A 15,833-nucleotide genomic window follows, 5' to 3' on the forward strand; every position below is an offset into this window, starting at 1 on the left:
ATAGGGCTGAACAATAGTTTGTATAATTTCTTCTATATAATTGTTTTATATCTATGTATTTATTTATTATTACTTTAAGCCCAACATACAGTACTAACAGTCGTGACTTTAATTATGATTGACAGAGATGGGGAATCAGCCAAAGCTTCCAAAAGGTCCTTGACGAAGCTGGAAAATCCCAAAAGCAATGAAGTGGCGGTTACCGTGGTGACAGAGAAACCCAGCTTTCTGAAACTCAACAAGAAGGGCAAGGCCACTACCACCACCACCATTTCCTGTCACACGGAGAATGAGTCTGCTCTTTGATTGGTTGGCCTAAGTTGGCGGACACATGGCTGCGGGAACATCTAAATTCACTTTCAAACTAGTTGCTGATGGAAAGACTTAAGGAGATCGCCGTCATCGTCATGCTTGAGTTTTACAGATGCATTGAAGAGAGTGAAGGACAGTTGGCATGTGTCCAGTATTGGCGCCTGCTTTTACAGGCATTTTTTTTTCTGATGACAACAACTCAGTCTGACGTGGGACCAGTGTAACATCAGACCAACTTACCCTACTAAAAAAAAAAGTATTCTGGTCCCAGGGCTGTTTCATCCATCACAGAAATTCCTTCCACTTAGACCTCACAGACATTTGACCGATCCGAATGGGTCGCCCAGAAGTGAGTGATCCATTGCTCAAGGTTTTAAGGAGTGGTTGTCTCTCAGGGGCTCTAGGAGGTGCTACTGAGCAGCCACCTGGACGGGAAACTTCAGGGGACTCGTGCACATACATATATACATACACGCACACACACCTCCTCGTGTGGGGGTCAACAGAATCGAATGAACACATGATGAACATTAGTCCTCGAAGCTGCAATCATTCAAAAATGCTGAAAATTGTTCTTCCTCGCTGTGGATTCGGCCTGCTCGAATCTTTGCTAAGATAAAACCGACGAGATCGTCGCGAGTGTGTGTGTGTGTGTGTGTCTACTGACGTTTTCACCAAAATAAACCCAATAACACACTCGGATTTGCGGGACTTTTACAGCACTCTGCTGCAGAAGCTTTAAGACTCTTGAGACTTTTGGAAGTGGAATTTCTGAAGCTAAGAGCCCGAAGCCTGGGTCTTTGGGAAATATGATTGATCGTGGGTCCCCAGATTGATTTTTTTGGCCCTTTTTTTGTATTGAGTGAGATTCCAGGAAAGAAAGAGCGCAGATGCAATATGTACAGCACACAGGGCATTACAATCCCAAATATTATTTTCTTGATTTCTATTGAGGGCCCAGAATGCTTTTGTTTTGTTTTAAATAATCTTGACTAACCTACATGCTGCATGTTAGGGGAGAGGAGGAGCAGAGAAGAGACAAACCAAACACCAGAGGGAGAACAGAAGAGAGATGTAGAGTTGTTCTCTCTCTCTCTCTACTTTCTTGCATATTTCTTTTTCTTTTTTAGAAAATGCGGTTAACACAATGTTTGTCACTGACTGCACTAATAGCTGAGCCATTGTTTGAAAGAGTGTTAAATAGCATTGAGTTAGAAAAGCCTCGTTCTGAAATCCTCTTGGATTCGTTCGTATTAGGACAGCAGCAGGACGGAGCTTCTGCTGCTCCAGTGGATCCAGTGACTCCACCAGTAATCGTCAATGGGACACAAGAATATTAGGACGGATCCTGGATATATAGAAAGAAAAAGTATATAATGTAAGACAGGCTAAATAAATTCCTCTAGTGTTGAGAGCTAGTAGCCTTTAATAACAGGGTTAGGCTTGTTGCTTAAGCCTCAGCCCTGGTTTAGGTGTCTTGGTTCCAATGTACTGAGCCAAATATAACTATATAATAGTGTTTTAGATGCTCAGTACATCTGTGTGTTCTATGCTGAACAGATATTTAGAAGAATATAGAGGGATGAAAGAAGGACTGGAGAAACAGTTTCACTTTAATAAATATGAAAAAAAAAATCATCTTACAGACATTTTTTAGACATTTTAGACATTACAAACATTACAAACTTCTCATCTGCCTATTTCTCAAAATGGAAAACTATTCTTTTAAATGTTTAAACTTTAATTCGCTAAACTGAAGCCAAATTCACATTTGGAGTACATATTGATTAACCAAAATAAGAAAATCAAGGCAGAGATCACATTTTTTTCCGAGAGTCCTTGCAAACTCAAATTGCCAGTCTTGAAAACGACACCTTAACTGATGGAAATGCAAATTTGCCTCCTGAAAATCTGCAAAATATTAAGGATAATTTACAAAATTACAAGAAAAATGTACCACCAAAAGCCTGGAGCCTGAACTGCTTCAGTTTCATTAAAAGTGTCGTAAGAGATGTCTGTGACAGTCCATGCTGCACCTCAAGAGGGTAAGCAGCAGCAAGTGTGACAGTGGATGAGGAAGTAAAACTGTTGAGTTTAGCTTTACTTCATCGTTAACACTTATACACAGTGACGAGACTAATGTGCTGAAGCCAAGAACAGCAGTGCTTGGTATTATTTTTAAATGCTGTTATCTTGAAATCAAAGGTTAATTATGTTGTTATCTGGAAAAGAGAAATGTCTTTCTTATTTTTGGGTTTTAATGTTAGATCCTGAATAGAGAATAGTTCCTGACAATGACTGATATTGAGTTGAAGACTTCTCTGATTTCATACAGACACAAAATCAAGCCTTTTTACTTTATTAATTTGGAGATATTAAATTATGATCTATAATAATTCATCAGTCACTGTCAGCTGATTTGACCACGGAGATGCGAGTGACAGCTGAGTGACAGCTGAGTGCAGCGCATGACAGCATGTTAAGCAATAATATGTCTTTTGTTTATAACAAAGCCAGATAAGCCCATTTTCTTGAGATGACAATAACATAACGGCATTAAAAAAAAAACAAGCACGGCTGTTCTCTGCTTCCGTACTAATGGGCTACACCGAAATATACTTCATTAAAAACACATGCGAGTTGTATACATTAAACTAAACCCATATTGATAGTGAATAATACTGAGTGTGGATCGATGAGGTTAAATAATCTTGGAATGTTTCATTAGCTGATGATGCTGGACAATTTAAAAAAAAAAAAAACTTGGCGTAAGAAAGACAAAATGAAAGGTTTAAGATTTTATTGTGTCTTTCATTTTCTGACAAATCAGATCTTTTGTTGCAATAACAGCCTCTGTCAATCAGCCAGGGAGAGGCGGTGTGTGAGGGTTGTGTGGGGGCTGTGCGGGGTTGTTTGTGGTGGTAAAATCCGGGTGTTTTTTCCCTGCATCTGTGAGGGTGAAAGGCTGTGGATTTAAGTAGGTTTACTGATGAAAGTTTTATTTCGAAAATTTTATTTTAGTGTGTATTACAGCATTTAACAGAGAAGCTTATGTTTTGTTTTTTAGAAGAGGATTCACTCACTGATGATGATGCGGTTGTTGTTATTTTTTCACGTTCATAGGTGTTGGTGCAGAGTTTCTAACAGAATAGATTCCTTCCAGACTTTCAGGTACATTCAGTCGGTCTCAGAGCAGAGTAGATATTTTTGCTCTGGTTGTGGTGCTGGGACGAAAAAGAAAAAAAAGCAGGGATGGGACGATGACAAAAGACAAAGAGGTACAGATGCCAGAGATTTGAATGGCTTCTGTAACAACTAGGGCAATAAAACATTCTGAATCCACTAATAGACAGCTTCAGCTAATGGCAACATGAAGATGAAAAAACAAACAAAAAAACTTTGGGTTTCGGAGGTTTGCATGTGACAACAGCAATATGCATGTGTAGAACACCAAAGTATGACTCTGTACAAATCACTCAAGCTCTTTTCTTTATTGTCCTTATAGGTCAGGGATGTATTTTCTAATGCATGGCTGGATGTTTGTGTCTTTTCATTTGAACTTAAATGTGTAAAGAAAAAACCAACACGTACTCTTTAAGCTGAAGCATTGTGCTCGTCTGGGTCAGTAAACGCTCAAGAAGCATGTGACTTTCTAAAAAAAGTTTTTTTTGCACATTTATGCGTAAAGTTTCAGATGGCACACTTCTTGTTGCTTTTCAACACGACATGCATGTGGATGGAAGGTGAGACGCGTGTCGTCCACGAGCAACGCTCCTTAAAAGTGTAGTCCAGGCCTCGAATACTTGAAGTGCAACTAGGGTGTTTCTGTTCCATTGCAGTGGGAAGTCTTTGAATCATTATTTTTATTCCTAATGTCCCAAGCCTTTTATTTACCGCAGACTCTGGAATGTTCAGACGGCAGCAAGGCCTGCTGGGAGATTGAGTTCTTACCTTTTGATTCCATCTTGTGACTTAAATGTTTGAAAACAAAGTCAATGAATGTGAAGCGATTTCACCATTTTGTTTTGATGTTTAACAAGCTGGGGGGTTGCACAGAACTTGCACATAATAAGTTAAAAGAAAAACAGTAGAAGTGTTTTGCAAAAGGAAGAGAGAGAAAAAAATAACTGATGATATTTATTTTTTTGAGCTTTCTTGTCTATTAAAGACACTTTTCACTTAGATTCCAAAATAATCAGTTAAAGCTGTTCTATTTGCTGTTACGGGAGAAGTTGGAGGAGGTGTGTGTGTGTGTGTGTGTGTGTGTGTGTGTGTGTGTGTGTGTGTGTGTGTGTGTGTGTGTGTGTGTGTGTGTGTGTGTGTGTGTGTGTGTGTGTGTGTGTGTGTGTGAGTGTGTGTGTGAGTGTGTGAGTGTGAGTGTGAGTGTGAGTGTGAGTGTGAGTGTGAGTGTGAGTGTGAGTGTGAGTGTGAGTGTGAGTGTGTGTGTGTGTGTGTGTGTGTGTGTGTTAAAAATGTCATCTCAGTGTTTATTATGGGTTCTCTGTTCTTTGCAATCACCTGGTTTACACTTAACTCTGGAATCGATGGCTGCAATACCGGAGGTTATTTACGAGTCTTTATCGTCTCCGTTCTGGTGTTTTAACTCAACTCTAGAAATTGTCTCTTCTTTTTTGTTTCTGTTTGACTTTACAGGCAGAGCCACACACAAGAGTTTGGCCTTTGCACTTTTTCAGTGGCAGCCATGTTGGCTCCACCTTCCTGATCAGTGAATGAATGTGGCGACGTGGTGATGCTGTTTCATGTTCCTCCCAGCCAGAAGCTGTCAGTAGCAGCAGCGTGGCGGCCATGCAGTTAGTCCAACCTGGCCAGACTCTGTGTGTGTGTGTGTGTGTGTGTGTGTGTGTGTCTGTGTGTGTGTGCGTGTGTGTGTGCGTGCGTGCGTGCGTGCGTGTGTGTGTGTGTGTGTGTGTGTGTGTGTGTGTGTGTCTGTGTGTGTGTGCGTGTGTGTGTGCGTGCGTGCGTGCGTGCGTGTGTGTGTGTGTGTGTGTGTGTGTGTGTGTGTGTGTGTGTGTGTCTGTGTGTGTGTGTGCGTGCGTGCGTGCGTGCGTGCGTGCGTGTGTGTGTGTGCGTGTGTGTGTGTGTGTGGCTCTGCCTCTAAACTGTGTAATAATGACGCAGGAGAAAGATGCCTATATACTTTGATCCTCACAGAGATTAAATCAAGAAGAATACTTAAAGAATGGGAAAGCAAGTATGCGCAGTGTACTATATACGTATAATATGCCTTGTCATTTGAAAAAAAAATTGTAAATATACATATTTCTCTTTTAGTTTCTTCTTTTTTGCTGCTATAAAAAAAGATGATTATTTTTGTTAGTAGTTCTGTTTTCTATATAAAGACTGTATATATCTCTATGTTCTGTAAATATGCTTGAGCCTTCATATGTAGGACTCTGGATGAACACTGTATGGAACGCACCTTTAAAATCTGTTCAGAATTAAACCAACAACGACTCCTTTCATTATTTAACCTTTCAAAACACGAGAACAAGGAGGGACTACATACCATACACAGATATATTCAGACGGGAAGTATGATAAAATAATGTGTTTTTTGAACAAATCATGTAAACATGTTCTAGTATAAACCTAAAATACAAGTGTGAACCAGAAAATTAGCATAATATGGGACCTTTCAAATGTTGCAGTAGATATAAAAAGTCATACCCACAAACTGCGGATATAAATGTGTCATTTAGAGAGACACAAAGGAGAAAAACATTTCAAGAAAATTAAATATAGATGTACAGTTTCGTCCTAAAAAATACAAATTTAAGTTCACATTGTATGTGTTTACGTTGATCCTTTCTTTTTCTCTTTTCTTTTTTGGGTTTATATGAAAGATTAAACCAGAAATACAGTGGATGTCAGTAACATTTCTGACAGTTATCCTTTCATTTCTTAAAAAATATCTGGTCAGGTTTGAGTGTTGGCACTCTACAGGATCTATGTTTAATGGATTTTGGTGTAGATACATTTGGTGCAGGAAAGAAACACCTTTAAAAAAACGTTATATTAAACGCCTTAATTTAATCAGGGATAGAACAGTGCCTTCATTAATATAAACAAAATGAGTTTGTTGTGATGTTTTCAGCATTGCGGGTAATAAACTCTTTAACTTACATCTATGGAGAGTTTGAGTGTAACATATCAACCATGTGACTGCTGGTGAAGTACCCTGCTGGTCTGCAGTTTCAGGACATTTTTTTTTCAGGGGAAGAAAAACATCTTAGCTCAGCATTTTCAAAGCTTCAAAGCAGCCGTCTGGTTTCCCATGATGCTGTGTGGTCAGACCGCTGAGAGAGGAGAGGAAGATCTGAAAAACTGACTTTGTTCCTGCAGAATCAGATTTCTCTCGCTCACACTCAGGGTCACAGTCCTCACTTTCCACACAGAAACCAGAGAAGGAACCTGAAACTGTGTGTGTGTGTGTTTTTAAGACTCATCATGTGACCACAGCAGCAGCTGATGGTAAGTGACCTGCTGCTGCCCCTCTGGAGGGATTAAAGGGAAACACCACTCAATTTAATGACTCATATTCCTGCCATGACTGGCACTTTATTTAATATATCTGTGAAACTGAACAGCTCATCTCTAATATGTAATCCATAAAAACATTTTAAGAGTGAGTTTAGGTCCATGTTGGGCAACAGTTAGGATAAAATTTGGCTGAAAATGTCGTTTTTTGAGGTTTTGTGCGAAGACAATATCAATAGTCAAAGTTTTCTATTTTATCTTGGGATGAAATATGTTTGCTTTTGGGATTTTGTCCTAGAAAAGATATAAAAACAATACACACATTGTAACAGTGCTCATATTTAGCTGTGTATGAGCAGTAGCCACATGCACCTGAACAGTCAAATAATCAAATTGTCAGCTAATCAGCTACAGTATACAGTATATTTGGTTTGTTATCACGGCCTCTGGTACTCTGTGGTGAAACACTGTCCTCTGGAGGAAACAACTCAGACAAGCTCTGCAGGTCTGGTTCAAGCTGAGGATTTACTCACACAATATTATTTGGTGTAATGTTTGGCTGTTTACAGAGTGACACTGAATGCAAAAGTGAGAAAATATTGTCCCACAATTCAAATGAATTGCTAATAGATATGGTTGAGAAAGGTGTTAAAGCTACGCATCTACTTTTAACCTATAAATATGATTTTATTTTTCATTTAACAAATCCCCAAATAGGTAAAAAGAGAAAACGGTGAAAACATAAGCACCGGGAACAAGCAATGAAGAAAGTGAAGAAATGAAATCTGTAAAATTCAAATAGTCATCCCTTTAATACAAACGTACAGTGAGTACTAAAGTGTGTGTGGGTAATGTGCTGGCTTTGACTTCAGTGCGTACGTAAATTTACATAAATGGAAAAATGATAAAATAACACAGTTCCATTAACCTTTTTAAAACAACTCACACATTAAACACATGACCTCATCTCTCCTAGATGTTTTGTGAGTCACATCATGTCCTCTCAATGATCAGAAAGATAATATGGAACATTTGTTGAAACTCAATGAGTGCGTTTGTTTTTCATAATTCCCTTTAAAGTCAGTGTTTTAGAGATGGGAGTTTTCTGCGTGAGGCTGATGACGCCCCTCCATTTAGACACTTGTAAAATGATAAACAAAGAGAACCCTACTGTGTACTTGGGAGACTAACTGTTACAAGTGTTTATATTTCTGGAGAGGAGCTTATTTAATGTGTTGACTCAGGAATCTGTCCTGTTGTTTTCTTTAACCTTAGCTTTAGCTTCACAAAGCAACACTGGAGACAGAAATGGAAAGACGGCACACAATTGGGTGTTTCCATTTAAAAGGGAAGAATTTAGTCACATGCATGATTGAAACAGGAGTTACTATAGTTTTCTTTCATTTGAAATGTTTAGTTTAGTTTCAGTTAGTTTCCAGAAAGCTTTTTTCAATTGTTATTGTTTTTTTGTTTTTTTTAGTTTGGGTTGCATCGATTTCAGTATTAGTTTGAGTCATTTTTATTTTACCATGAGGGGCATTTGTCGGGGACAAAATGTAAGAAGTTTGCATTACAATACAAATGCAACACTGTGAAGGCAATTGACTCAGACAGTCATGTAGACTGTCACACGCCCTGTATATTTTTATTTTAGATCGTTTTGTACACACACAGTATCTTTCCAGTTAGTTTTTATTTCAGTTAACTAAAATGCCTTTTCATTTAGTGTTAGTGAACTATAATACCCTTCGTTGAAACTAAATCCCACTTTTGCATGTTGGTGTTAGTCTTTATTAGACAGTTACAGTGAAGCTACAGACAGGAAAGACGGGAGTGTAACATGCAGTTTTATGGTTACATGATGCGCCTTTAATTATAGTGAATAGGTCCCTTTTTTATTTTTTTAAATTTTTTAAGTTTTACTTCCACCATATTTGTAAATGGCAAAACATTAGAAACACATTTCAATATAATGTAGTTCAGTTCAAAATTGCTGCTAAGTGCAAACGCCAATATTACACATTTAGTTGAATAAATACGTCCGATAGTGTCGGTCAAAACTGAACATTATTATCTATGTAAAGGTTGAATTTATGGCTTAGCTGTTGTTCTGGATTACATTTAATTTTACAGGTGTACATAATAATGTGTTCCCAGTACAAAATATCAACTCTGTACATTCTCCATAGATTCATTATAATCCACTCCACATTAGTAAGCATATTGTACTGTAGTTCAAGATATTTCAATATTTTAAATCCTGTCTCAACATTTTTATATGTTGTCTTGTGGTCTCTCCAATAGTACACGCTCATCCGTTTCACAGCAAAATCATCCCTTGGTGGTCCAGTATTCGTTCTCTGGACAACATCCAAGCAAGGTCATGGGGACATGGCGATAACAGGATGAGGAAGTGGTTCCTATTGTTCATCTGAGTCTTTCTCTCTTGTCTATTCCACTCACAGGTGTCAGGGGGTCCCCTCTTTAAATGGACTGCTCCATGTTGGCAGCAGAGAGGGGACTGCTTGTGAGGGTGATTGTGGCAACGCTGTGAGCTATCGCCAATGCCGTACCCGGGCATTTATTCACTGAGTTTCTCTCCCCTTCTCCCCCACTTGTCTGCCCTGCCTCCCCGTCCCCCTCCCTCGCTCCCCTCCTCCTCGTCCTCCATACTCTCTTGAAGCTGTCCGTCACAAAGCAGTAAACCACTGGATCCAGGCAGCTGTTCAGGCTGCTCAGGGTTACTGTGATGTGATAGGCAAGTATGTGCCCTGCCCCCTGTCCTAGCCCCTCCCCTCCGACTTTGACCCGGAAGTAAACCAGCACCTGTCTGACGTGGAACGGCGTGAAGCATATGGTGACGACCACCAGGACGGTGACCAGCAGTCTGACTGCACGTGCCCTCCTCGCCCTGCTCTGCTGGGGCATCAGGCCGTGGCTGGAGGAGAGAAAACAGGCGACCCGCAGAGTGAAGCCCACCACGGCCAACAGGGGGAGCAGGAACTCCAGGATGGTGAGGTAGAAGAGGGCAGGGAGGAGCACGCAGGAGGAGCTGAACCCCAACGCCGTGGTCTGTAGAGAGCAGAAGAGACATCAAGAAGTCTGATCAAGTTCAGAGCTTTACAAACAGAGGGTGACCCATTTAATGTCTGAAATCTACTCATATGTCTTATACTGTTATACTGGAAGTTAAGGGTCAATACCAAATTCCCTTGAAAAGGTTTTTCCTTGGAAAAAACAAGGAAACCTTTGCCCTGTTTTTTATCCACAGTTTGAAGATCTATCTATGTATTTATCGGTTTGTGTTATAATTGTAATGCATGTTGTAATGCATGTGTCTTCACCTGGAAAGAGTAGGTGACAACAACTGCAACGAACCAAACCGTGGCGCTGACACACTTGGCCGTTCCTGTGGTCCTGCATCGATGGAGAGTACTGGACGCATGGACGACAGCGAGGTACCGATCTATACAGATACTGATGGAGGAGGAGTGGAGGGGAGTCACAAAGAAAGGTAGAGGTAAAACATCAACATTCATGTGCTCAAGTGTTCATTTGTGTTAAATGTTGAATGAAGGAGTGGCCCACCTGGTCAAAAACAGTATACTACAGTACATGTTGACAAAGTAGCTGAAGGTGTGAACGTAGGAACAGGCCACACAGCTCCCTCCACTGTGGTACAGAGCGATGCGAGCGGGCAGCGACAGTGCCACCAGCAGGTCTGCTACAGCCAGGTTTATGGTGTAAACCACAGAGGCTGAGGAGTGGGTGGAGGCCCCGCAAAAGACATAGAGAGCCAGACTGTTGAGGACCACACCGACCACCAGCATCAGACAGTTACACACCTGCAGCAGGGAGGAATGGAGTCCTTTAAAAAGTTATAATGGATGTTTCACTTTGGTTGAATAGTGAGTCTCACAGTCTAGGCTGCACTTCAAACCATTATGAAGTCATATTATACTTTTTTTTAAATAATTCCTAGTATTTGAGTCCATTTTTCTCTAGGAATTACATACTTGATCAAATATATTTCCATAAACATTTTAAATAATATGTTTTATATTACATTATGTCTTTAACAGTGAGAATAATCATTACATCTAGGCTTCTTATTTGGGTGGATATTTGGACTAACCGGATTCCTTCTCCTACTAACTGGTACAGTCTTACCATAAGAGAGACCCACACAGCGTAGAAGTCTTGGTACAGCTGCACATCCAGGTGAGCTAACCTATGCAGGTATGGTGCCCCCCATCGCTGGTCCCAGGTGCTGCAGTTAGTCGGGTCAGGGGTCAAGGAGGGCAGGAGGGGCTCAGTGGTGGAGGTTGAGCTGATGTTGGTGAGAAGGCTCTCCATTGGTTAAAAAGGAGGAGTGAATGACAAGTTGTCGTCTGAGTGGCAGGAGAAGTGAAGAAAAGACAAGATGAAGAAGATATGCTTAACATGCTGAACTTTAAGGCTTCATGCATGCAAGTCATAATATGCTTTGGGGCTACTGAGCTCCATGTATTGCTGATATAAGTAGAGAGAACCATGTGTGCAAAACTCTCAAATCCTGATTTATTCTGAGAGAAAGCTGCTATTATTTCCACTGAGAAACAATGTAGTGATGATGCTTTAAGAATAGTAATACATCATCTGCATAAAGGACAATCTATGCAGACAATTTTGTGTCACGTTCACTGAGTAAAATTCCTTTGATGTTATCACTAGCCATTATTAATAATAGGTCATTATAGCACTGAAATTACTTTTGCAGGGTTTGTGTCGTAGTTATGGTGAAAATATAAACCTGATAATCCTCCTGGACTCATTTATTTGTACATTAAAGGCTAAAAGCATGTTAGGATTGTTTGCAAACTTGGGCTGTTGCTGTCTTCTTTTTACCATCTCCTAAAAGGAGTTTAAACTAATGACAGGAGCCCTCATAATGTTTGCAGCAGACAGATGCCTCAACCTTAAACCCTGGAGTCAGCCGTAAATATTATATTATAAATAGACTTAAACAGCTCAAGTCTAAAGTGATACAATGTGCTGCAATTGGCTTAAAGCGACTCGACATATTCCAGCTTGGTGAGCAGACACACACATACTTAAAACTAAAAGAAAGAGTAATGACCCCAAGGGATGAAAAGTGGTCAACATCAGCAGAAGTTAATCCAGAGAGAAAGACTTTAGAAATCCTCGTCTTATAAACACTGTCCTCTTATACTTTAGACATGACTGAATCCATCTTCATATGCGCCCTGAAAGATGTGTCACTCTCAACAAAGTTAAGTACGTGACCTTGTGTGTTACTTTAAACACATAGTATAGTATTAATATGAACCGTGTCAGTGTGTGCTGATAAATAGTCGCATAAATTTGACGAATGTGACACATCCTGTTTAAGGAAAGGGAGGCTTTAATCTTCGACGTGTAGATGCTGTTCACTTTCAAGAGTTTTAAGGTAAATGTAACCATACATTAAGCTAAAAATAGCGCTGCTTTGGCTTAGAGGATGTGAAGAGAGATAAAAGGATGGAAAATAAGACTTGCATGTGGGAAGCTTATAATAAAGGCCGTAATGTTGCAATGTCTTGGAAAATTTGTTCTGTAACTTTCAAGATGTAAGACCCAGATAAGTAGTACTGTAGTTTCAGTTTTTTCTGGACTTCCTTCACCAGAAGTTTGCTTAGTTGTAATTGAGATAGATCTGTTGACGTGAGCTTAGAAATAGTGGTATGATTGTTTTGTGAAAGGACAATTTCCAAGGCCAAGAATGAATATTGATACTTATACAGTAGTTTGATGATATATTGATTTGTTTTATTTATTCTTTTATGTGTCAGTGACAATGCAAAACAACATTGTAACAGGTGACGATAACATGATACAAATATGTTGCAAAAAGGTATTTTAGCCAAGCTAATTTGCAAACCCTGTCACTGGTTAGGCGTTAGTGCTTAGAAAGGGCATAAGTTAACATATCATTGTTACCAAAAGTACATTAGTTAAACTGAGCACATAATGAATAAACATAAAAGTCATCTTGGCCTTCTGTCCTTGTTACACTGCAGCCGTGTGTTCAGCTCTAATGTAAAGTATGTGAGAGAGAGAAAAAGAGACTAGTAGAATTTACCAAAAATGCAGTACACAGTCATTTTTATATATAAGTTTCGGAGTTCCACTTCACATAAGACATAGCTTTTCCTGTCTGTGGCTGTGTTTTAAATGATGATTATGAATAGCTTTCTCGTCATCAACTACCATAAACTACCCGTCATAAACTACTATATTGAAATGAGTACTTAAATATAATTTGTAGATATTTAAAAAAGAAATGAAGGACTTTATATCAGGAAAAAAACATTAAGTGGATTTGAATGAAATTTTAGCAGCTTCACACCTGAGTGAACTCTTTTTTCGTGACTTCTTAAATTTTTTCTTTACCAAGAGCGAGACAGATCACCAAATGGATTTCTCTGTTAAAAGTATTTGACAGAACCCAAAAACTTCGTTCCTTACAAATACCAGAGACGGATGAGCTCCTATCTGTTAACACGTCCTGCCGAGGAAGGACTTTCCACTCTTCATCATCATCATATAGACAGTTGGATAAAACATGGCTGAGGGCCTGGATTAAAAGACAGAGAAATGGCTGCATATCTGGCTCATGACTAGGCCATTTCTTGTACATGTCATATCAATAAAAATGTGTGCAGATTAATGTTACCCGGCACATTTAAGTGCTAAGATTGGATCATTCAAAGTCAACTATCAAATCTCCAAAGCTTGCTTTAACCTAAACCTTAAATCAGCAAATCTCAGCAGTTTTAGACAGAACAGTAACGTCACTTTATGTATTATTTAAAGAACGAAAGCTCTTGATTTCACAAAATATCCCATCAAAAAAATTAACGAGTTGCATGTAACAGATGAGAGAAGCAAAGTATACAGTAATTGGGTGAAATAAATGCTTCCTTAACAAATTCAACCCTTGAGTTCAAGGCATCCAGTCTCTTGTGGAAAAATTAGCAAAAATGCAGCATTTAATGATATTTTCCTGTCTGAAAAGAATAAGAAAAGACTTATCTCAAACAATCACTAAAGAGATTATAAAATATGTTTCTGAAACATACCTTGTGCATTCAAAGAAAGAGTGAAAAGCCCTCGTCCAGTAGATCCACCCACAGCTTCTTAAAGTTTTGATGTTTATATCCGTATGATAAAGTCACAGAGTTGTTTCTGCTTCTTTCTTCACGTGTCCTCTACTAATCTTACAGTTGGTTCGTCGACAGAAGAGTGAGTCGAGAGTTGGGATGTGACCCACTCTGTGAGGACCTCCTCCTCATCATCTCTTTCTCATGTCACCCTCTCGTCCAACAGAAAAACACACATTCGAACAGATTACAGTAGAGACAAGTCTTCCTCTCCTAGTTTCCTTTTATCTTAATCTTCCACAAACTCTCTGGTTCTCAGCTTCCTTTTTTTATGAATCTATAAATTTCTCTCCATCTTTGCTCCCTTCTTGATCACTCCCTTTTATCTTCTCTCCATCTGTATCCCTGCTTTATCCCAGTCCCCCTTTCTTCCCCTTTCTCTTTTTGATTATTAGGAGGGATGTTAGAGGAGGAAGAAAATGGAAGGCAACCATAAGTGTTGGCTCAGTAAAAACCCCAAAACGGGACTCACAGACAAGATAGATACATTAGATGCAAAGTTTATTTGGGCAACAAACCGGCAACAAAGGGACAAAGGATGGATGGATGGATGGAAGGATGGATGGATGGCAGAAAAACTAACAAAAAAACTTCACCGGATCAAGACTGCTGGGATAAGCCTACCATTGGCTATTTATTTCAGCCGGTGTTTTCCTCCACTTCTACTATCTCCTCTGTCTATATTGCAAGGGCACCGTTAGTGAAACATAGGAAGATTGTGATTGGTTCAAAGATCCCAGCATGCTAACTAGTGCAGCCAGACTGGCAAGTGACTTGTGGACAAAAAAGACAAGAAAATGTAAAAAAAATTAAAACCCAGAAACACCATCTTGTCTCTGTGAAACAAATTAAAGGAGAGAGCGGAATGAACAACGTCACTCAAGTAGGTTTTCTATATAAAGTTTACTTAAAGCTGCCTCTGGGGTGGTCCCGTGCTGAGAGGGTCTGAAGGAAAACAATACACGTTCTTCTCCACCTCTGTTTCTCTCTGTGTAAATACCTGAGTCAATTAGAGAAGAGAGGTGTTTTTACACAGCTGCCAGCCAGTGAACCAGTTAACTTAAATGTACGCACACTTCTAGGAAAAGGGAGAGAAAGAAAGAGAGAGATGGAGAGAAGGTATTTTACAATTATTGTAACAGAGATGTACTATTTTGAGTGAAGTAGCACCTCATAAAGAACAGTGACATAAACAACTAGAGAAATAGCCACCCCTTCAGAATGTGTGTGTGTGTGTGTGTGTGTGTGTGTGTGTGTGTGTGTGTGTGTGTGTGTGTGTGTGTGTGTGTGTGTGTGTGTGTGTCTGTGTGTGTGTGTGTCTGTGTGTGTGTGTGTACATCCAGGAGCATGTGTGTGCAGCTGTGTACAGTATATGTCAAAATGTCAAACTGACTGTGATGTGATGTCATCTTGCAAAGGGTCTGGCTAATGTTTGATTGAATGTTTCTTGGCTTGTTCAAATATTTGAAACATTGTCAGATCTGTCCCGGCACGGCTTATTTAAAGTGCTAGGGACAGAGAGGAAGGATGTCCCACTTGACACTTTGGTGGGATTTAGTGGGTGACAGGAGTGCTGAAATACATCTGTGTGTAGGAAGTCTATTTCTAGACACTGTGACTGTCATTCTATTTTTTAATTAAAGGGGCACGCAATCTAATATAAACAAATCAGTTAAGTAGGTCTGGTCTGGAGGAGCTTTAGAGTCTAAGATAATTACTTAAGTAACATAGCTTGATTATTTTTGCTTAACAGGATGTTTTTGTTATTAATAAAGTTTGAAAGTTTCAGGCCTTTACCAACAAGGGAGGGTCAAATGAAAA

The 15,833-nt window shown here is 39.5% G+C and overlaps 2 protein-coding genes across 5 annotated transcripts in view; one reads left to right on the plus strand and one right to left on the minus strand.

Moving 5' to 3' along the window:
* Positions 1-15,833, plus strand: part of slc45a4a (solute carrier family 45 member 4a) — a 188,241-nt gene that overhangs the window by 46,961 nt on the left and 125,447 nt on the right. For 3 of the 4 annotated variants that reach the window (XM_083926122.1, XM_083926123.1, XM_083926124.1), the window contains exon 16: positions 126-4,922. In XM_083926122.1, the coding sequence (XP_083782248.1) occupies positions 126-306 (181 nt within the window). In that variant the 3' untranslated portion in view covers positions 307-4,922. Of the gene's footprint in view, positions 1-125; positions 4,923-15,833 lie in introns of those variants that run through there. The other variant, XR_014593462.1, reaches the window with a different exon arrangement.
* Positions 9,295-11,166, minus strand: LOC310955377 (G-protein coupled receptor 20; the record flags this gene model as incomplete). The annotated part of the gene is made up of 4 exons (XM_083925195.1): positions 9,295-9,882; positions 10,155-10,287; positions 10,399-10,655; positions 10,981-11,166. 4 exons carry the CDS (start codon positions 11,164-11,166, stop codon positions 9,295-9,297), a joined length of 1,164 nt encoding a protein of 387 aa, XP_083781321.1.

The sequence above is a fragment of the Echiichthys vipera genome, assembly GCF_963691815.1.
Source record: "Echiichthys vipera genome assembly, chromosome: 13".
In the NCBI taxonomy this organism is placed as follows: domain Eukaryota; kingdom Metazoa; phylum Chordata; class Actinopteri; order Perciformes; family Trachinidae; genus Echiichthys; species Echiichthys vipera.